This window comes from Tachypleus tridentatus, chromosome 4 (genome assembly GCF_004210375.1).
Source record: "Tachypleus tridentatus isolate NWPU-2018 chromosome 4, ASM421037v1, whole genome shotgun sequence".
Classification (NCBI taxonomy): Eukaryota; Metazoa; Arthropoda; class Merostomata; order Xiphosura; family Limulidae; genus Tachypleus; species Tachypleus tridentatus.
The window spans coordinates 46,518,090-46,541,796 of NC_134828.1; the positions used below are offsets into that span (position 1 = coordinate 46,518,090).

Below are 23,707 nucleotides of genomic sequence, written 5' to 3' on the forward strand. Positions count from 1 at the left end.
TTGAACAGATGTCTATCATATGGAATCAACTCCCCAAATGTGGCATTGACCAGCACCATCCAAAGGCAATAACATCCCAAACGTAAGTGAGTACTTATGATGATTGGTTCGTTCTGGTTCCAAACCTCCTTGTGGGTACTGACATATATGTGAGGGTAGGATGACAGTTTCCAATCAAGGGGATGAACTGCAATTTTGACAGCTCAACTCCAGTGTTAACGTAAATGGTATCAGGAGGCCATTTTATATAGTAAGATGATGGGTTCAAATCCAGTGGTCATGTAAAATGGTACCAGAATGCCACATCTCATCTACACGAGCAGAACAGTGCTGCCCTAATTAAGAGTGAATGGTTACAGCCATCTTCTTTTGTGAAACCCCTTCAAGTGAGTGACCTTCACAGTCAACCACCCCCAGAAGCTTGACAATGGAAATTGGTAAGAACACTCATACTCCACTTGAGGAAAAGAGAGTGACAATACATTTCAGAGTCTGAGAAAATTACACCATTTAAGGCAGTTAAGTGGGCGACTATGAAATTTTGTCTTGAAAAGAAGACCACATTAAATGGTTCACATGAGGCATGACAGAGATGAGCAACAATTCCTTTTTGCTTTACCTATGCAGTCCATGGATGGGACAGTCCAGAAAAGGCCTGTATGTGAAACAAAATATCACCATGTTATTCACTGTCAAACGATCTTGTGGAATACACCATCTGAACTTTTACTGTGTGAAGCCATGGAAGATAAAATGGAGATTTACAGTTAAAGAATACCTTGTCAGATACTACTCAGCATTGATGAGATTCATGAGAGAAAGTGGTAAAAAATGGAAAAAAATATAAATAAAAAATTTCTAGTTACAATCACACTGAAGTCTGTAAAATTACCATTGGTGGTTGTTGAAGTGGGAATCGTCATATGATGAAGATAGGAGTGGTCTGCATGCAAGAGAGTAGAATCTCCTCTGATGGATGAAGAAGACAAGAAAAGTAAGGTTTTGATTGTGATGAAAGGAAACTTCAAACAAGGAAGAATGTAGGGAAGAATAGACGAATTGAACCAAAAGGTTTAAGAGGCAAATGACACAAGGAATGCTATTAGGTGAATATGATGTGCATTGTCTAAAAACAGATATATGGTTGATATGTACCACTACCATACAATTGTCCAAATTAACCATCATCAGACAATGGAAGGCAAGATGAAGAAACTGACACAATGCCCGACGTATGGCTAGAAGTTCAAGAACATTGGTGTGCAATATGATTTCATGCTTAAAGCTTCTTGATTGACCCATGCATCTATCCCTGAATGGATGCATTTGTGAAAAGATGTAGAGTTGGATGCGTGGATGAAGCAGAACACCCACTGACATATGGGCTTTCTCTCGCCACCATTGCAGAATTTACTATAGAAAAGGACGAAGAAAAATGGGGGTGGAACAAAGACCCAGATTAAGGCTTCCATCGTTTCTGAAGTACCCATTCAATCCCTTCAAATATGGCTATGACTGAGGAGGACCAGGACAGTCCTGAAGGACCACATTGCCTAAAGCAATATAACCTTGAAAGCTGTAAGTGAGTGAGCCGAAAGGGCAAGGTAAACTAAAAGTTCCATTGATATGAAGAAAAAGACTTTGTGTGACTGATATTTATGTGAAAAAGATGCCCCACATGGAAAAAATATTAAGTGGGTTGAAGTTATGACTTCTCCAGTTTAATCAACCAACCCCCAGAGATGTCACTGAACGAGCCAGAATTCCATGTAATTATGAAATCCTAACCTCCAAAGCAAGGAGATAATGTGCAAAAGTCCCAACCATTTGACAAAACATATAAGGTGCTGAAGCAAGTTTGAAGGGGTTGGTTCAAAACTGATAAAACACCCCAAGATGGGCATACCAAAGATAAAGTACTTTGATAGTTCTATAATTTTCTGTACCTTCACAAAATATCACAATTTTTCAATAACTGTTACAAGTCTTTTGTAGACAAAAGATTAGAATTTTTAATGATGTATTTACACTAAAATTTCTCCATGAGTATATGGAATCAAAGTGTTGACTACCTTGAATGCCAAGTGATTTTAGTATTAAGATTAAAAATACTTTCCTTCATCTGATAATGGTGAAATTTCACTTTTATGATTTCTAAAGCCTCCTAAGTAAATTTTAAATATTTTAAAAGGAAAATTTTATACCAATTATTTTTTCTACTCTAACTTATACAAAGTTTGCCAATTTTTTGACCATGGGAATAAAGTTTGAACTGAAAACTAATGAGACAATTTTATGAACGGAAAATAACACAATATTGCATTTTATTGTATTTTTATTGGTTATAAATAGCACAGTGTAAAATGTCATTGAGAACTACTAGCAATTTGCAAAAGAGAAGATGTGGCAAGTGGGCATGGCAAGAAGATTCTGATTTTATAGTTTATGGCTCTGTAACCAAATAACATAGAAGGCTATAAAAAGTATGCTTTGCCTGACTATAATAATATTATAATACATAATTTATGTTAAATTCCTTACTTCTCAGAAGGATTGCATACTTGCACAATACCGTGGAATGCTTGCACAACCATCATGATTCCCCCATTCTGCAGCAACGAATGTGACACTACAATTTTCATGCAGATGGTGCCCCTCTGGTTATTGGTGAACACATGAAACACATTTTGGAGGAGTACTTACACAGACTAAATCATTCACACACCACTTTCTGTGTCAATGGCTACCTCATTTACCAGACCTAATACGAGTTTTTGGAAGGTCTTAAAGCTAGAAGCTTCACACAGTTAAAGATATTAAAGATTGTCTGGGAAGTAGTCAGTATACCAGATGAAATGTGCATTGTTGAAGAGAACCAATACACTCTGGATGCTGAAGGAGTTGCATGTTGAACAGTTACTATGATCATGCAACATGACACAGTGGAACCATGTAACAACTGAAGTATTTCGATCTCCACGGTTCCCTTACAATTTGCTGAAGTGTATCTCAGAATATCTGGTATGGATATTAACACGTTTATTGATCAGTGGAGAACGATGTTTCAACCTGGTTAACAGAGAGAGTTTGCATCTGACCGTTGCTGGAAACTTGGCTCAGAAATGAGAGTATAAATAAACAAATACAGGATTGTAGGGGGCGTTGCAGTTGGATGTTAGGTTATTAATTCGTACAAGAATAAAGGTATTCCTTTATATTGGTTTAATTGTAGCTTTAGTTCTTGTATAAGTAGGGCTTCTTTAATTTTGCATTTGTTTACATGTGAAGATAGAAGCTCTACTCCCTTCTAGTCCCTAAGAATTTTAATGAGAATGCGCCTGTCTCTGGAGAGAAAAAGATTTATTTTGATCAACTGTGTTTTTTTTATAATTAATGCCACAGAAATGGAGAAGAATATGGTATTAAATTTTTAAGCATGAAAATAACCTGTAAATTTGCTGTATATTACTCAAAACCAAAGTTAGAAGCCAATCTTAATAAAGGTACTTACCTCTTTGGGTGTAACTTTGATTTTGCCTTCTGTGAGCCAGTCTTCTGTGTCTTCTAACATAAGTCCAAAATTGACACATTTGAACCTGAGAAACAATGAAAAAATATTTTGAATTTATTTTTCTTTATATATCAATAGACTCTTCCATCTGGGAAAGAGATAATTGGAATATCCAGGAATAAAGAACTGCCTTAGTCAGCTCTATCTAATGAGACAATGTAGATTAATCAAGCAGTCAAAGCAGGATAAAATTATATACAGAGAGTTTAAAAAAATATACTTCTTCACAATGCAATGAAAATTTACAACACATCTTGACTGATAAAATTATTAAGTTTGTTATCAATGAAAATGAACTGGGAGTTAAACATACAGCAGAATATGTGACGAGTGACTGTTTTAATGAGATTAAACAGGGATATGCTGCTAATTTTATTATTTTTCATTAAAGTTTCATGATGTATACTGACAGAAACTAAACCTATTTGAAAAGCTACAATATTATTGTGTCTTCCACTTACTTATGTTTCAAAATAGTTTTTGGTTCTTCTTCTTCAAATTCTACAGCTTCCACAGTAATTACATCTGTGGGTCCACAGTGTAAACCTAGTTTTATGTTAAGTAACAAAAACATTACTTGTAAAAACAACAACTAAAAACAAAACCTATATGTACATCTGCAGGTATATACAAATCACCATAAATATATCTAAGTTAGTCATGTCCACAGTTTCTTGATATTACCTTGTCACTAACACAATGTAGTTGTTCATTATGTTTGATAGATAACCTTCAGAAAACAATTAATTATACAAATCTATGACAATGTTGTTCATTATGTTTGATAGATAACCTTCATAGAACAACTAATTATACAATTCTATAACAATGTTGTTCATTATGTTTGATAGATAACCTTCATAAAGCAACTAATTACACAAATCTTTGACAATGTTGTTCATTATGTTTGATAGATAACCTTCATAAAGCCACTAATTATACAAATCTATAACAATGCTGTTGATTATGTTTGAAAGATAATCTTGATAAAATTATTAATTATACAAATTTATAACAATGTTGACTACATACTAAGCAACATTATTACATTATATCCTGTATAGATGAAAAAGGTGTTAAAACTTACATATAGATAAGATGAAAAGGTTGCAACACGGCAGAAATGAGCACAAAGTAGCTGAAATTAACTTATTCCATCTCCATGTTTTACCTTTCATTTTTCTCTGTCTTTATGAATGTTTATACAGTATATCTTCAAAATATTTTCTGTATGGTGGTGATTTACTATGTTCCACTTTTTACCCCTTCACCTGCCACTTCCCATCTCTTAAGAAGTATCTTTAACCTCTAATCTCAGCTGTCAGTTATTTAACTACCTAGTGTTCCTCTTGACTTCCAATGGAAGCTAACAGTATGTAATGCTGCCCTGGTTGTTTAATCTAAACTTTCAGGACTGCTTAAATAAAATACATATTTTTTTCTTTCTCTTCTCACAGCTATTTTAATTATGTTTGCATTAAATGACATTAGACCTAATTGTACTTACTAATAGATGTTACATTTCAGAATAATTATTGAACTTTTGCCAAAATAGTATACAAATTCAAGATGGAATCCGCAATAGCCACAACTTTAATTATATTTCAAATGGCTCAAGAGATGGAGCTGTGAACTCAAAGTTTGTACTTGAAAAAAACTTGGTCCCATTCTACAAGCTGCTATGGCACAGTGAAAATTATCAAAAAATACTGTAAAGTACAAGTACAAATCATATAACAAGAACTTCACTATGACATAGTTCTATGTTACATTTTGTTAATCATTCAAGTGAGTCAATTTTATGCATCTGCTGTATGGCTTGTTTAAATGCAAACACTAAATACTGGATGTAACAGTTTTATACTTCAGGATTATATAGTTTCTGATACAAAATATCTCAGTTTCATACATGCAATATTTTATGAATTTGAAGCTTTGAAAATTCGAAACGATAGAGAAACAATTACAAATGTTTATCTTTGTTGTGGATTTTAATTTCTGGTTTTATATCTTCCTACATTCTTGTAACTTTTCCTATAAAGTTCTGTTTCATAAAACTGTTAGTATTATCTTTTTTTTTTATTTGAAAAAAACGCAGTCTTTAAGTTCACTGTGTCTTTGATCACTGGGATGCAAAAAAAAAAAAAAATTAAGCCACCTAACTTTTTTATAATTGCTAACCAAAATGTTTTATGTTAATGCATGTAATAAATTTTAAATCCATTTACATTAATTTATGTACATGTATACACTTTTTTAACATTTATTTTGGTTGATTTTATTTGTCAATTAACTCTTTTTGCAATGGGTCAAAGGCCATGTCATCGTATTTATTGACTTGCATTCAAAATTTTATTGAACTACTATTTTATGAACTTAGTCAATGTGTTTGGAATTACACTGTAGATTATAAATCAAACTTTAATATTATATATCAGCTAATTTCTGAATTTGAAAGTAAACATTAAAAGAACACATAAATATGTATTTTAGCTGGTCATTTGGTATGAATGTAGCACTGTTTAAAATTAGATGTTTGTAATGCCAAAGTAGAAAGTCTGTAGTTTCATACAAATTATAAACTCAAATTACTAATAGTATTGAGCTAGAATATATTATAAGAACCCTATTTTTTTATTTTGAAAGCAAGTCAACCATGACCTGCTGTGAAAGGGTTACGAATTTTTTTCTATTCTGATATTTCAAGAGTACAAACACAGTATGCTTGAAATGATATTTGATATGGTTGGAAGCAAAATGATTTAAATAAGCCAATCTTATCTTCATTACCAAAAACTCATTTCTTTAACTGTTATACTGTAACATTATAATTTAACTGAAGTATAATGATGAAGAAAGTCTTGAAAGAATCAGGAGTGTAACTGTGGCAGAAATTGTTCATAAATATGTTTCTTTCTAGTAATGTATCACTTAGCTTAGTTTTTAACACTTTGTTTACATCTATTCCAATCTTTGGCAAACTGACAGCTATACTGCTTTATACAGTTAAAAAGAACAGAAAAAAATGTGTTTCAATCACTATCTTATGACTTTTTCAAGTTGAAATATAGGCAATTATATCACACTATGACAACCAAATTGAGAAACAGTGATTGGCTAAGTATCTATTAAACTATACTTGTGCTCATGTTTCAAGGTCAAATAGGTGCTCTTTCATTCAAAACTATTATGATTTTCCTCCAAGGAGTTTTTAGGTGCTGAACTTGCTCATTAAAAACTCAATAAATTCACAAATACTAAATTAGTTTATTTATAACATGGTGAAACAAACCCAAAATCAGTTTTCATTCGTTTTCATATATAAAACCTTTTCATTGAATATCCTTCAACTTGAAAACATTAACTTTCTGAAAATGTATTAAAGAATGTGATATTTATTATATGATCTTTACGTTAAACAACAATCTACTTTTTCCTGTTATATTGTTTAGGTTTGAGTTTACTTAAATTGTCTACGTTATGATTCAAAGATCTTTAACTTTGGACAAAGCTTGAGTGTCAGGAAGGTTCATATTTGCTTGTTACATTGTCTAGATTCTGATTCAAGAATCTTTACCTTTCGAACTAAACTTACATTTTATGGGTATCTTTATTTCTTAATCTGTCTCTATTCGAAGAAATAAAATTGTGTTTAACTTACATAACAATCAAGTGCAAGGTTACACAGCATGTTACAAACACCAACCTTTAGTCAGATTAATGTAGATATTCTGAAACCTTCCTGGCTCAATTACTCCCCATGGTGGTTCAATGTGATAAATTCCGAAACTATTTGTCTTTAACTGCAGGAAAACAAGTGTTAAACACATATAAACACACACATATGTAAGTCCAGAACCAAATTACATAACAATCTTCATGGTTTTGACATAAAAAATGAGTATCTGTTGAAATATAAATAGCTGTTTACATTTTACAGTTACATCTTCCATCTCTTTATTTTAAAAGAAATACAATAAAAAGGTGGCATTTTCAATGAAATATGAAGGTAATTTGCTTTACCTCATATCCAACACAATTATTTGTGATGCTGGTGAGTGTAAGACACACAGGAGCAGGTTCAGAGTAAATGCTTTCAGGGAACACCAATGTTGCTGCTGGGCTAGAGACAATATTATATAAATTGGCACATAACATCAAAATGCACCATAATTAACAGATATTACATTATTTTTGACCTAAAGACTTAGTAGTTGAAATTCTAAAAATGTTTTTGTAAATTACTCGTAAAGTAAAATACAAAACATTACTTTTACAAAGGATATTAAACTTGTTTAAATATTTTTCAAACATTTCTACACTTAGTATTTTCACAATCCTCTTTATAATAAAACTTGTTGATACACATGTATAGTATTTTATATGTGGACTAATACAAAATTTACTTTTGAAACACATAACATATTCACATACAGAATTTCCAGCAAAATAAAAGCCAGTACTTTCCAAAATGGCTAATATTTTAATAAAATAAAACCTTCAACAGGAACTAAAACTTACCAGATCTTCAAAAATGAACCAACAGCAATGGTGTCCCCTGGAAAAGGAGGTGGTGGGGAAGGAAAGTCTTGGTCTTGAGGTACCTAAAATTCAAAATACATTAAACACCTTCATTGGAAAACAGTGCATTCAAGCTCACTTTTCAACATGTATAACAGGTTGTGTAGCTGTTATAGTATACCAGTTTCTCTAACAAGTTAAGCTAATGTTAACAAATACAATAGTTTGAAAAAAAAAAACAATCAAAATAAAATAAAGATCTAACTTAACACTTCTGGCCCAACAAAATGTTCAGAGAAATTTATTTTCAAGTTATTTTAAAACCATTTTCACATCAAAACACTTTTCATACAAAATAAACCAATAAAAAAAGACTTACATCTGCCCATTCCTCCAACATTAATAGTTCCACATGTAGTTAGGAAATTTATCAATGTCTGTATACATTCTTAATCCATAGTAATTTGGTTAAAATTTCGTTTAAATTTGTGTAATTCAGCACAACTCATGATAATGTTTGAAAAAAAAAAAAAAGGTGGGGATATTATTGGTCAATAAACTCATATGAGTGTATACATAAGATTTGCTACTCTCTTACTGTGCTGCCCTCTATATATGAACTGTTTCCTCACTTATGCTACAAAGCTTCTGTTCCTCCTTGCTGTATTCCAACATGTCTCTCAAATAATTCATCATTCACCATCTTTTAACTAATAGCAGCATGATATGCTCTTTTGATAAATGTGGCTCCCTCTACACTCCTCTACCACACCATCACTTCAAAGTTTGATAGAAGGTATCAGATCCAGAGTAGTGGGGAGAAAGTGTGATGGAGAAAAGTACCTACCAGCAATACATTTTTTTCAGTACAGGAAATTTATAACTTCTGATATGGTATTTACCTCCTCTCACAAGATTAACTGGAGTCAAACTGAGATTGAGGGTCTGGGGTAAGGGAACAAAAAAGGTAGCCCTGAAAGTGTCGAAAGGGCCCCCTGATAATGAGATATAGATCTGCACATCTTCTCTTCATACACAAGTGCAATGTTAAGACAAAAGTGCAAAAATTGAAAGGTGCACATCCAAGTGGGGAGAGAGTATGATAGGAAAGTGGTCCTAACCAGAGTAAGCAAAGGTAACTCAGTCTCACAAGAGTAAAGTGGGTAAACAAGGATGTGTCCCTGAGTTTAAAGTTGTTAAGGCAAAGCAGACCATACTTGGTAAGAAAATTACATCCAAAACCTTCTCATGGGGCACTATCATACTGTCTTCACTTCAAATCCAAGAATCCACTGATCCAGAAATTAACAACTATTTATTAACAGACGTCTATCACATGGAATCAACTCCCCAAATGTGGCACTGACCAGAATTATCCAAAGGCAATAACATCCCCATAAGAAGAGAAGGAGGGATAGTCAAGGGCACAACTGTAACAATTTTACATTCTACTACTATGATCTACAACACAGATACAGTAATCAGGAGAGAACGACAGTCAACCAAAACGTCTGTGAGTACTTATGATGATTGGTTCGTTCTGGTTCCAAACCTCCTTGTGGGTACTGACATATATGTGAGGGTTAGATGACAGTTTCCAATCAAGCAGATGAACTGCAATTTTGACAGCTCAACTCCAGTGTTAACGTAAATGGTATCAGGAGGCCATTTTATATAGTAAGGTGATGGGTTCAAATCCAGTGGTCATGTAAAATGGTACCAGAACGCCACATCTCATCTACACGAGCTGAACACTGCTGCCCTACTCAAGAGTGAATTGTTATAGCCATCTTTTTTTGTGGAACCCCTTCAAGTGAGTGCCCTTCAGAGTCAACCACCCACAGAGGCTTGACACTGGAAATTGGTAAGAACACCCATACTCCACTTGAGGAAAAGAGAGTGACAATACAGTGAAGAGTCTGAAGAAATGACACCATTTAAGACAGTTAAACGGGCGACTATGAAATTTTATCTTGAAAAGAAAACCATATTAAATGGTTCATATGAGGCATGACAGAGATTGGCAACAATTCCTTTCTGCCTTACCTACACAGTCCATGGGTGGGACAGTTCAGAAAAGGCCTGTTTGTGAAGCAAAATATCACCATGTTATTTGCTGTCAAGCAATCTTGTGGAACACCCTATCTGAACTTCGACTGTGTAAAGCCATGGAAGATAAAATAGAGATTTACAGTTAAAGAATACCTTGTGAGATACTATTCACCCTTGATGAGATTCATGAGAGAAAGTGGTAAAAAATAGTAAAAAAATTTCCTGAATGAAAGAAAATATAATTAAAAACTTACCAGTTACAGTCACACCAAAGTATGAAAAATGACAACAGGTGGTAAATGAAGTGTAAATCGTCATTTGATGAAGATGGGAGTGGTCTACATGCCAGACAGTAGAATCTTCTATATGTATGCAAAATCGGCTCGTTTGGGTTGAGAAAATATTTTACATAGAAGAGCAAACAACATTTCGACCTTCGTCGGTCATCGTCAGGAACCTTGTCGAAACGTTGTTCACTCGTCTATGTAAAATATTTTCTCAACCCAAACGAGCCGTTTTTGCATATATATTTCTCTACAAGTGGGTTTTCTCGACATCACTGAGTAGAATCTCCACCATTAGACGAAGAACACAAGAAGCAAGAAAAGGAAGGTGTTGAATGTGATGAAAGGAAGCCTGGGAAAAGGCACTGGAGGAAGAATGTAGGGAAGAATAGACCAATTGAACCAAAGGACAGATACAACAAGTGAGGGTAGAAGGTGAAAGAACATGATGGGAGGTGGACAGCCATGGAATATAAAGTCAGGAACATGTACTCTGTGAGCTATATAACAGTTAAGAACCTTGGCTTGACACAGATCCTGCCTATCCATATACAGTAGAGTGTAAAGATTGGATATAGAAGGAAGAGAAATAGTTGAAAAGGAGGAACAACCCTCCCAAGCTATTGAAGTCTTGAAAAGAAAGGAATAATTTGGTTAAATGAAAAGATACATAGGGTAGTAAAGAGTACATGAAACATCAAAAGCAAACAAATGCAAATGTCGATGCCCACAGGCTTATAGAAGAAAGAAATATGGTTTAAGGGACAGATGGCATAAGGAATGTGGATCAAGCAGAGATAAAGAAAAAAAGCATTCGCTTGTTTAGAACAGGAGAAGTAAAACTTCTGTACTTAAAAATGAAAGGTTTTGGATAATGCTATCAAATATCAGGAAAAGCCCAGGTGAAAAGTTCTCCAGCATGTCGAACTTTAACTGTGCAATAAAGCAAAATAAGTCTGATACCAGCTGCTGATCTACATTTTTCTTGGGAACAACAAAAAGTCAGAAATACCCTCACCCCCAAAGGATGGAGAACTATTTTGATTACCCACTGCAAAATCAATGCTCAAACTGATTCTGACAGATGCTAGTTGGTCATGGAAGAAAAAGAAAGCAAGGATAAACAGGAGATGGGGAAAGAAACTGAATAAGATGCCAGTGAAAAAGGTGATAAATATTAATATATGAATTGGTGGAATGAATGAAAGTAGCCACTTAATATTTAAAAAACTTATGTGCCGCATTGGAAGCACTAGCCAACCAAGAGAGTACAACTGAATACAAACTGTGCCAAATGAGAAGTGATGGTTCGACAGTGGAGTGTAGGGGGGAGTTAAGTGACATGACAATATCATGTTACTGTTGCTTAAGAGGTGACACATGATGAGTTACGTGAGAAACATGGTGAGATATTGTAATTTCAACAGAGATAGGAGTGGAAAGCTTGTGGTATACATAAAGTTCATATATAGAGGGCAGCACTGAACAAGAAAAGCTGATCTTGTGAGCAGTGTGCACTGTATCAAAATTTGTTTTCTTACTTTGTATCCAATAAACAAATTTTATCATACCAAGTGAACTAAAACTTATTAGTGAATTATATATTCCCTCTGTTAAACCAAGAGAGCGAATAATATCAAATAAAAAAAAAAAACATTAGAAGACCCAATAAATTAATACTTGCCTTTTTTTCACTTTGCTCGCCATTTGACTGCATGATAGCACAGTCTAGGATACACTACGTAAAACAAAAAACAAAATTTATATTTATAAGAGTACTGGTTTGAATCAATGAACATTTTATTACATTCTGAGAAGATGGCATACTTGATTTACTATTATCTTTGCAGTAACTTTTTCAAAGTAAATCTATCATTATTCATTGAAACATGTCAGATACAGTTTTAAATAATTGGAAATTGTAGTCCATATAATTAATATACATTATCTCATTAAATAACACATTTAGATCGGTATTTAATTAGAAAATTTTACAATTCATTTATACACAAACACTAACATAAATACATACTGCAGTGACACAATTTTATTTATACAGCTTCAATCAATAATTTACAAATTTATTTACAGGTATATAACACAACTTCAGTGTCACTTCAACAAAGTTTAAATAAAAATATGAACTTCCCTAAATGATGTACGTATGGTTTAATTATATAAGTCGATGCTTCTGTTAGTCCATCAATTTCAATTATAAATACAAACAATATATTTCAACATGTCATTTAAATACACATTTTATGCTATAATTAACAGCTTACATCATGAAAATATTTTGAGTTTTTGTTTTTCTTTTGTCATTACATATTTACACACAGGAAATAAAACAGATAAAAGAGTAGAAAATAACTGGCATAGACTTTGTATTTGAAAAACTAATTCAAAAATATAAAAAAACTTTCAAAGTAAAGTACACATACAGAACCCCCCAGGTAGGTAGGCAGCTGGTCCAGAGCTATATAATTGCTAATAGACGATTTGTTGATAAACTTGAATCTTCTTGTTGCCTTAGCTGGTAGCCTGATCTTTAGAATCTTACAAAGGGCTGAAATAATAAAAAGTGTCTTCAAATATCCATTAAGTACACTCTTAGCATGACTGATATGAGCACTAGGTCAGATTCCTGAACTAAGTCTGCTGAAATAACACTTAGAATTCACTTTCCTAACAATGTAATCATTCTTTTAGTTTCCTTACATTTGCAATAAATAGAATCAAGTACATGTTATGGCCTATACCCATTACATTAACTTCTTTGCACAGTTAGATTAACATTATCCTTACTCTAGATTCACATCCCAGCTGTTAAAATTCATGCCACAATAAATAACAATCACAAGACTTTACATAGTAGCTACTTATAGATACACAACAGTATATAATACCTGCCATGTCATGCAAAACAATATTGATAAAAGTACATCCAATTTTAATCAACATATTTAACCCCAACCTAAAAATACATTGTTAATCACAAGCAAATACAAGGTATCTACAATACAAAAATAAAAATATGTAAAAATGACCTAGCCATAACATAACCATCTATGGCAACTACAAGTTTCTCAACATTTTTAGTTACATGTATGCTGGAACAAATATGAAAAAAAACAAAAAAAACAAACAAACATACCTTTACACAACCAAGGCATTTCATAGAAATATACATAACCTGGGAAATAAAGCAAAACAATTTGATCAGAGGTTGCTTTATAAAAGGTAATAAAACTTCTCAATAAAGCATTTAATACCTTATAAAGGTTTCTTAAAATAAATTAGGAGAACATAACTAAAGTGCTGTCATAATTTTGACAAAGATACTTAAACAAATGTTTCAAAAATGGCTCATCTATAATGCCATATGTATTACTCTTAGGAATTGGGACTTGCCTCAAAAATTATGGTACCAATAAATTTTAGTAAAAGCAATAATGTTTAAAAAAATCTTTTTAAACCATTTACTTTTTCGACTTTTAATTGTCAAATTGTTGCATATGAAATGCACATATTTAAAGGAAAATGTGAAACTAGTACATCTTTTTGTTGTTTAATTTATTTAATCAAAATAGGTTCTTATTTTTCTACCAATGAGTTTCAAGTTTATAAATGCCACCTTTAAAGAACTGGATGTCCTTTGATGTGATGAAATCTTTGAAGGCAGTTTCAACATACTTTTGGTTTGCAAAGTTTATCCTTTAAAAAATGTCCAAATGTTTAAAAAAATAAGTGATAATCTCTCAGGAAATGACCTGGTGAATATAGTAAATGAGTTAAAATTTCATTCTGAAGTTTATTTAGCTTTTCAACAGTAATGCATGAGACATGAAGTTGAGCATTGTTATGAAGCAGTATGGGAACACTAAAATTCACAATTGCTGGATATTTTCATGGCAACTACTGATGCATAATTTCCGGTTCACAACAATATTTCTCTGCTGTGATTGTTTCTTTTGGGTTTAAAAATGAATAATGGAGCACTCTTGATAATGACCTGACCACTAAACAATGACCATATGCTTCTTAGGGTGAAGAGCTGATTTTGATTCTTCTTCATAGCCAAGCCACCATCCAAATTGTTGTTGATTATCATAAAGAATCCATTTTTAATCATGGGTGACAATTCTATGCAGAAACAAGTTATTTTTGTTGAGCAAGGAGTGAGGAACAAATTTCAACTTATCTCATTTGATGGCTTTTCAATCAATTCGTGAGGTACCCATTTATCAAGCTTTTTCACCTTATCAATTGCTTTGTGATGTTGGGAAGCTGTCGAATATTTAACATTAAGGTTGTCTACAAGTTCTCTCATGGTTTGGCAGGTGTTTGATTCAACTAAAGGCTTCAATTCTTCCTCATTATTGGATGTATAAGGGCAGACTCATTTTCAAGGCTTGTCTTATCAGAACAAAATCTCTTAAACCAACGCTGTGCTGTACACTCATTAACTGTGCCATCACCAAAAGCATGGTTGATATTATGAACTGCTGTCACCACATTATGACCAAGCTTGAACTCATGCAAGAAAATTACATAAATATCAATTTTTTCCACAGTGACAAAAGTTAAAAAAATACGACTTAGTTTCTCAAATAACAAGAATGAAGTGAGTTTGAAATGAACCAGATAGTATACTATATTATTCTGACAAATTTAAAATAATGCTACTCTTTTTTAAAATTTGCGCATGAAAATTCAACATTTGATATCTAACAGCCTGATACTTAAGTGCAGTTTACCATCATGTTCACCATGTTAATTTCAAGTAATGCAAGAGTAAAGATATCACACTGAACATCCAAACTAGGCATTCATAGTTTTTGATATATACTAGTTTTAAGAAAGAGAATATCAGTTATGTACTTAAGAAATGTAACAATTTTGCTGTTTTATAATCCATGGAAAGAACTACAAATGAATTAAGTTGTTGTTGGCCTGTTTATGTTCAACATTACTTCTTAATTTTTAATTTACTAAAGCTTCTTTCTGACAAAGCAATTTCAACAGAAAACTTAGAGAATATTCTCAATAAAATGTCGATATTGGGAAAAAACCTCTGTTATCCCTTTCAACAAGATACTGTAGTATTTTCACTTGGTACATATCTTAACATCCACCATTTCAACTTGAGATTCATCAATATTATGTTGGTTTTATTATGTATATCAAAATTGCACTTAAAAATTGTTTTCTGTTCCAGAAATTTTACACAACTCTGAGTAGCAGTAAAAAAAATAATAGCACAACACTCAAATTTTACTTCAAGAATTACACAAATAACATTCATACATTTTGCAAGAAGATATATGTCTAAAATAGTAGTTTCAATTAATCATGATGACGAGAAACACAATATAACGTTTGGGTTGAGAAAATATTTTACATACATTTTGTTCACAAAGAAAGAGGTAAATCAGTAGATGTTTATAAGTCGAAATGTACGTTGTTTCATATTCAACCCAAAATTTCATATAAAGTAGTTTCAATTAATTTCTAATAAATAAATTCATGAAAGGTGAGTCATATACTTACCCAAAGCAAAAGGAAAATAGTATTTAAATAGGGTTGTTATATACATGATCAGTTCCATATCCTGTTTGAGAAAAAGAATAAAAAAATCAATTTCCAAACACAAATCACCATTCAAGAGTAAAAATATCTGGTTAAGATAAATCACAATATTAAAATAAGATGGAAAAAAAAAATACCAAAAATAAAATGAAAATTATGGACATTTAAATACACATTTCAACTAACCATGCAAACCAAATGAGAATATGTCATAATCCAATAATATTCAAAAAAGAAATACAAAGCAATCTTAGGAAAAGCAAATAAAACCTTCTTCAGCTGTTAGAATGCCAACAACAAAAACTAAAAAAAAATAATGTGTCATATGGCAATAATATTCAAAGATAGAAAAACTGAGCAAGCTGACAATTTTAGAAGAACCAATAAAACTGATACTGCTAGTACAATGTTTACTTCAATTCCTTTACTGGTCCAGTAACTGTGAAAGTGTTCTTAGTTCTAATGACATTTCATTTTCTCAAAGTGTACTAAGAAAATAAGTGTACTCATAAGTTTTACAAATTTATTTTGCTTCTTTATCTCTTTGGAGTTGGTGGATCTTAAATATTCCTTTGCAAAGCAAGGAGTAGATATTTGTTTTTAGTATTCATACGTTTAAAGCAAACTAAATTTTATATTCTAAAAAAGGGGTGTAAACATGTAACTGATTTCAATATGTGGATTAAACTGTGCCTCAAATGGAATTAAATGTCTTCACATAGTGACACACTGTCTTGTGCAGAATCACTACAATGTTTTTTTAAAAATATCAAACTATAGCATGTTATGAATGTTTACATTGTTTGGCATTTCGTGAAATTTAGTTAAAATAAAATAAGTGTTAAATTAGTAGTTTCTAAAACTTTTTTAATTCATCTTACTTCTCTGTGCAACCAAACCATTAAATATGACAACTTCATCATAACTAGTAGAAGCTGAGGATAAACAGCAACCAAATAATTTGTGAGAGCTTGTTGAATGTTTATCTGAAGCCAATATTAAACTACCACCATTTACTTTACAAGCTCTTATGAACAATGCAACTTTGCTACATTTCTCTTTTTCGAATAACATTGCCTGCTCATAAAGCATTCTCCTATTTTCATAATTACTTACTGAACATAACTCTGAAGCTTGCTTTGTGTACTGTGGAAGTTAGAGACTTGAGATATCTGTGAATTCTATAATAGTGGGATAAGGTCAAGAAGTTTGGATATAAGAGGGATAAGGTATGGTTTTGAGGTATAATCCCTCACCATTAATAACCTAAGATGCTTTAGATATTTGGATAGCATGTGACACCCCATGACAATTAATTATCTAGTAATATAAAGTAAACTAACTGGATATTTATTTATTTGTTAACTTTCATTTTCACAATTTTCACAACAAAAACTATTTATATACACATAAGAATCTCAACTCTTTCCTCATAATTTAAGTTTTAAAATATTTTCACATAAAATTTACCAACAGAAGAAGCAGATGTATACAAATTTTGAAAGATGAATTCAGTTACAAGTTACACGAATATCCTACAATGCAGTAAGAATCTAATTTTCTGAGTGTCTTACAAAACCCTAAGTTCTGTTTCATTTAATAACAAAGAAAAAAACTAAAAAAAAATAATAGAAGCATGATAATATCAATGTTAGTATCATTAGCAAAGGCTCACCCTTTCAAAGCACTCAGGTTATAGGGTCTAGTAATTTTGTATATGTTGTTCTAACATCATGAATTAATATTAGAATTCAAGTAGTACTTTACACGGAATTTTTTCTCATTAATTTCATGCTACAGAGGTCAGTAGAAAATGAAAGGATGGATATTTAAATTCTGTCTGGAGAGAGCATTATTTGTACAAAAACGATTTCTCATATAAAAAACAAAAGATGATATTAAGTCAACTTAGCATATTTGGTCACTCAGATTATAAGAAAATTTCCTGTAATTATTATTATGTTTCAAAATCCTCATTCTAGTTTTATTTCTGAAAAAAAAATTCAATTCTGAAATTTTATTCAGATTTTAATTTTATTCCTTATATATATAGTGCATAAAATTAGTTTAATTTCATCTCAGATATCTTTGGTATCATAAATGTCACTCTGAATTACTATTTTACTACAGCACTCACATTAGCCTATTTTTTAATTTCTTTATAATCTTTAGAAAAATGTAGATCAGCAGCTGGTATCAGACTTATCTTGCTTTATTGCACAATTAAAGTTCGACATGTTGGAGAACTTTTCATCTGGGCCTTTCCGGATATTTGATAGCCTTATCCAAAACCTTTCATTTTTAAGTACAGAAGTTTTACTTCTCCTGTTCTAATTTTTTGTTAAAAACTAATCTGAGTGCCCAAACATATGGAACTGGCATTATGGTAAATAAGGAGAAATTCTAGCATAGTGTTGTTTACTATGACCCTCCAACCCTAACATCTAGTATCACTCAACAATCAAAGGTGGAGGCTCATTCTCAGTTCAGACTGTCAGTGACCTTATTTGTTGTGAGATGCTGCCTCAAACTCTTTTTATTTCTATATATTTAGTTCATTGATGTTTTTTCAGGTGGCTCTGAGGCTGCATTCACTCCCATACTTTTTGGCCATCAAGTATGGTGCAAATTGAAAAGCAACTGAAGAAAGACCCAAAACAAAACACATTCAATGAATGAGAGAATAGATCTGATTTGCCATCATACCGGAAATACTAATCCAGGAATCCATACTATATATTGGCTTATCAAATGAGAATTGTTTTTTAAAGGAAAATCAACTAGGCAACATGAATAACTCTCAAAATATCTCCAGTGATCATTCCACAAAGAAATACATTAGTTAATGCTTTGTCAAGAAAAGGTGAAAACATTGTCTGAAAAAGGTGCTTATTTACAGTAGCAGGACAGAAAACATATGATGTCGGTGGAAAGTGTCACAAGACAGATATCTCCAAGAGCAGTTAAGTGGGGTATAACAGACTGATACAAGCAAGAAAAAATCAGACCAATGCTCAGACAGACACAAGAGGAAATTGGTAGTTGAGTAACAACTGTAGTGTAAGAGGAGGTAAGTATGCTTTGAAATAACTTTTTTTGTAATAATCTTCTTTGTATATACTTTTTTTTTTTACTGAAACAGAAACCCCTATGAATAAAATATAAACATCAGCCATTATGTTTCTATTTGAACCATTGACCTGGGAATTTATAACAAACATTTACATTTTTCTATGTACTCATTTCTTTGGAATTAAAAAATTTCAATTACACAACATGTTTCTGTACTTAATAGACTATGAAAACCACACCATGTTTGAACGATTAGAACTTGTACAATCCATCAAGAGGGAAATTCTCCCTCCATTGGTTTCTCGATCCAACTTTTCTATCCAGCCAGCTATAAACTTCTTTTGTTCCAGCAGGGTGGAAGAATTTTTCTTGTGATGTTTAACCTTCATTACCACTGGAAAGGAAAAAAAAACAATTATTTTAAACATTTACAAAACACTGCTCCTATCCTGAAGAATGTTTGTTGAAACATATCTTCTGATAACTATTCTTCATTACAGCATGGAGAAGGTTGCACTTTGATACCAATAGTTTTATATATCCAGAAAATGCTTAAATGTTGGTTAAATAACAATTTTGGTAACTCCTACTGAATCTGATAATGAGTTACTTCACTATGAATAAGGTTTTTTATAAAAAGAGTAATTATACCTCAAATAATGCTGAAAATAACAAAAAAGTACTGTAAGAAATGAAAAACTTAAAATAGTCTTACTGATTTTCCATAACCATGTAATTTAAAAGTTCAGTATATTCCAAAATACTTCTTTACGTACAGTCTAAAAGTAAGTAAACAAACGTAAAATAATCTCCATGACATCATGTGAAAATTGCATACTACTTTCCACAGTAAATAAGGTAGCATCATTAAACAAATTTACTTAAAGCCTGGGTGCCCCCTAAAAACCAACAAAGTAGATTCTACATGCTTTGAGGAGATGTGAGAAGAATAGGACACTACTGTTGCAAGACAGATGCAAATGTGTCCCAACACCATTAGAAGTTATCTTTTTATCACAGACCACAATGGTGTAACTAGACAAAAGCCACTCTTTATTACAGACAATATCATATGTTCCTATAAACCCTACTGCTTTTTGATACACTGTAATATTTTTCCTATGAGTCCAGATTTTCAAAATTCTTGTGTGACTACATATCTGGTATATGGTCTGGTAAAATTTAATTTTATGGCAGGCGAAATATTTCTAAGATAGCTAACACTTCACATTTTGGAAAAAAAAAATCAATAAATGTGTTCTTGATGAATGGCAAAAAACAGTGCCATGTAAAGTAAAATCTACATACAAAGTCATTAAATCTAAACGTTTTTGTTTTTCTAAAGCAAACATAAAACATTGCAACAAGAGCTGCCAAGGTCAATGATGTGTAAAAACTTAAAAATCTTACATTACAAAAATTAATCAGTATTTATTTTTTAAAAACATGGATTCTTATCTGATTAAATGGCATTATTAAGTTTTCACTAGGTGCATTAATTTCCATTTCTAGATCTATACGTTTGTTTAGAGTTTTAATTATATAAAATACGATTGTTTCAAATCTACTTTCTCAAACTAAGCCTAAATTTTGTTCTTTATTCTTAGTGTGAAATTTCACAAAAAAATGTTTTTGTTCAATTCTGGTGTGTGATTCTCAATGTGGAAATTGTACTCACATATTCTACACCCTGCTTTATCGCAGCTAAATGGAACCGTAGCCCCAATCGTCCCAGCAATAAAAGGCTCAGCGAGCAAATTTTCCTTTCCTAGATCTAGAGTATAAAATGTCATAAAAATGTTCACTATTCCATCCAAATTAAATCAGTAATTATTGTTTGGTTAAATTTGCAATTATAACAAGAAACACTATATTTAAACATTTTAAAAGAACAAAAAGTGAATCAAGCCATCTCGACAGCAACAAAAAGGAATACTGACACAAGACAATTAATACATCTATCAAAGATTACAATGAAGAATATAACTATATATATAAATTATTATTTTAATCATTGCATTAATATTTTACATATAAAAACTTATTCATCAGAACTTTCAAAGAAACAATTAATAGCATACACCAAGTTATTAATAAAATCATTGCACAACTCTTTCACATGAGGTGAGAAATTAATTCTAAGAAAATTATCTTGAATAAGATTTTAAAAGTTGAAATACAGGAGTCACATATACAAATCATTTTTTGTAACTCACCTTATCTTTTAGAAAGTAAACATGTTCAACTTTTAATCTCCCTCTTGCTTGAACAAATATAATTAAAAAAATATTTTAATCTTCCAACACTTTGTAAGTTATATTCTATTTTAAATAAAGAATCTTTCAGAATAAAGTACACCCTACTACTGAACAAAATTTTAATGAATGCGCCCATAATTAATAAAACAGCACAAACGAAGCAATCTATCAAGTCAGTAAGAAGGCCATTATTAGTTTGTAAAGTAACATGATTATTCATTAAGAATCATGCATTCTCTTTAACCTTGTTTTATCCTTGACTTTAAGTATTGCTGAAAAAATCCTTACTGTGTTGACTTCTTTTAATTATTCAAATAACTGTTTCAAACCTTACTTTTCTGGAAACCAGTCACACTATTAAAAGGAAATTATTCATTCCCTTAGCTCTTTTGACAGCTTGAATCAAATCACCTCTTACCTTCCTAGATGCACATATCAGAGAATACAAGTGCTTTATTCTAATATCATTGCCAATGATTTTAAACCAGAAACCATTCTTATAAATAGCCCTTTTCAAAACACTTTTTCTAAATCAATATTTTTCAACAGTACCTATAAATTAAAATAGTATCAAGAAGGTATCTGAATTATTGACAAACACAAATAAAGACTAGATACTGGAATTTGTAGTATACTTGCCACATTTTTAATTTGAATTCATATATGAATACATGAACGTATACAATTTTAGGTATGACATTCAGCTGGACAGTGGTAGCAACATTTTGGACTCCAGTATTTGGAGTCCTAATATCATATTTATGTGCAAATATATAGGTTTTTAGTGAGCAATATGTGATTCAAGTATTAATGCTATACATGTTTTGAAAATACTTCTCCTTCCCCCAATTCTTTCATATGGGATTAGAGTATCATGTGATCTTCCTCAATTTAAATCTATCATTCACCACACCTTAATTCATGTTAACATACATTTCCACCTGAAAAGTTCAGTACTGAAATTTTTAAACTGTTTTGAACTTGTTTAAAACAAACAAGTGTTATTATTTATAGAAAGAGTAATTTATTGGAACCTTTCTTTGAGGGCTTTATTGGCTTTTTACTTCACATACACATAAACTATGCTACTATCAGATCAAAGTAATACCAAATGCTAACAATGAACAAACACAGTATAAGAAAACAAAATTTGAGATAAAATGTGAAACAAAGTCAAGTTCTTAACTACTGTTTTTGTTTGGATAACCAGATGCTGTTTCTTTCCTCTCTAGATTTTTGTCATTTCATTTCTTTGGGAATAAAAACTTTATCCAAGTTATCTGCTCCAAGGAAACTTTAAACCTAGTTTTCAGTTGTAAATAATTGTATTCAAAAATAAAACGTGTTTACTTTGTTCTGTGGTAGCAGACAAGCAATGTATACTTCTTGGAAAATCTTTGTGTAAAAATTCTAATTAGATAGTAGACTATATTATGCAGGACAAACTTCCAACCCATTAAACACCATAGACCACAATAAAACAAATTTTTGAATGAAATTGCTCATTTCCATGCACATGTTTTCACTGATGTTGAAATTATTATTTTACACAATGTCAATGACTTATAAATTAATTGGAAAAGAGAATTACTTGTGTTACAATATACAAGACACCATTCCTGAGGTTTTAGCCAAGACTTCCAAAATAATGTTGTTACTCACCCTGAAATACCTAACTGCATCCACATTCTTTACATATGCATAAAAGATCAAGGGGCAAATATCACAATAATTGTAAATGAGTTGTTTGCAATGAATTTTATAAGACCCAAGACAAATCTTTCTATTTTTCAATAGTGTTACTTACTTTTACTTCAATACTGCTTTTAATTTAAATATTGCAATGATTAAAGCCTTATCTATGGAGGTACTATTTTTTTATTTTAAAAACACATATACAAAAGACTTAATTACAAACCTTATCAAATTAAGATTTGGTTTTAAATCATTCTATTCTTGTGGTTTCACGATGCACAGAAAAAAGGAAAAAAATGCTTCATTGTAACTGATTTCAAACATAAAACACTAAGTGATCTGTCTACACTTTCTCATGCAAAAAATTGGTTTTTGATACCTGCAGTAAGCACAGCAGAGATGGTTTAACAACAAACAAACAAAAATAGCTTACTATTCTTAATTCAGAATATTCCTAATCATTATTTTCAGGTTAAAAACCTTTACCCAAGTCTAAGTTGTAAATACAAAGTGCCAATCAATCCTTGAATTTTCAATTATAAGACATCGGTCAACATTTTAAATCTCACTGATACTTTTTGCCATCAAGTCACATAGGTGACCTTAAACTTTTAAAAGATAATGAATGTAAAAAAATTCCGGAAGAAAATCTCAACATTTAGATT

General features: G+C 31.6%; 2 protein-coding genes across 2 annotated transcripts in view; both read right to left on the reverse strand.

Moving 5' to 3' along the window:
- Positions 1–23,707, reverse strand: part of LOC143248117 (uncharacterized) — a 155,456-nt gene that overhangs the window by 14,121 nt on the left and 117,628 nt on the right. The window lies entirely within an intron of this gene.
- The window catches only part of LOC143249983 (motile sperm domain-containing protein 2-like), a 35,346-nt gene continuing 13,098 nt past the window's right edge, over positions 1,460–23,707 (reverse strand). Inside the window, exons 3-15 of the mRNA XM_076500619.1 lie at positions 20,768–20,863; positions 19,329–19,483; positions 15,979–16,039; positions 13,583–13,621; positions 12,870–12,994; positions 12,113–12,166; positions 8,093–8,175; positions 7,595–7,694; positions 7,278–7,374; positions 4,033–4,117; positions 3,512–3,596; positions 2,542–2,657; positions 1,460–1,553 (exon numbers count right to left, since the gene is read on the reverse strand). Of these exons, the coding sequence (XP_076356734.1) occupies positions 1,460–1,553; positions 2,542–2,657; positions 3,512–3,596; positions 4,033–4,117; positions 7,278–7,374; positions 7,595–7,694; positions 8,093–8,175; positions 12,113–12,166; positions 12,870–12,994; positions 13,583–13,621; positions 15,979–16,039; positions 19,329–19,483; positions 20,768–20,863 (1,190 nt within the window). The remainder of the gene's footprint in view (positions 1,554–2,541; positions 2,658–3,511; positions 3,597–4,032; positions 4,118–7,277; positions 7,375–7,594; positions 7,695–8,092; positions 8,176–12,112; positions 12,167–12,869; positions 12,995–13,582; positions 13,622–15,978; positions 16,040–19,328; positions 19,484–20,767; positions 20,864–23,707) is intronic.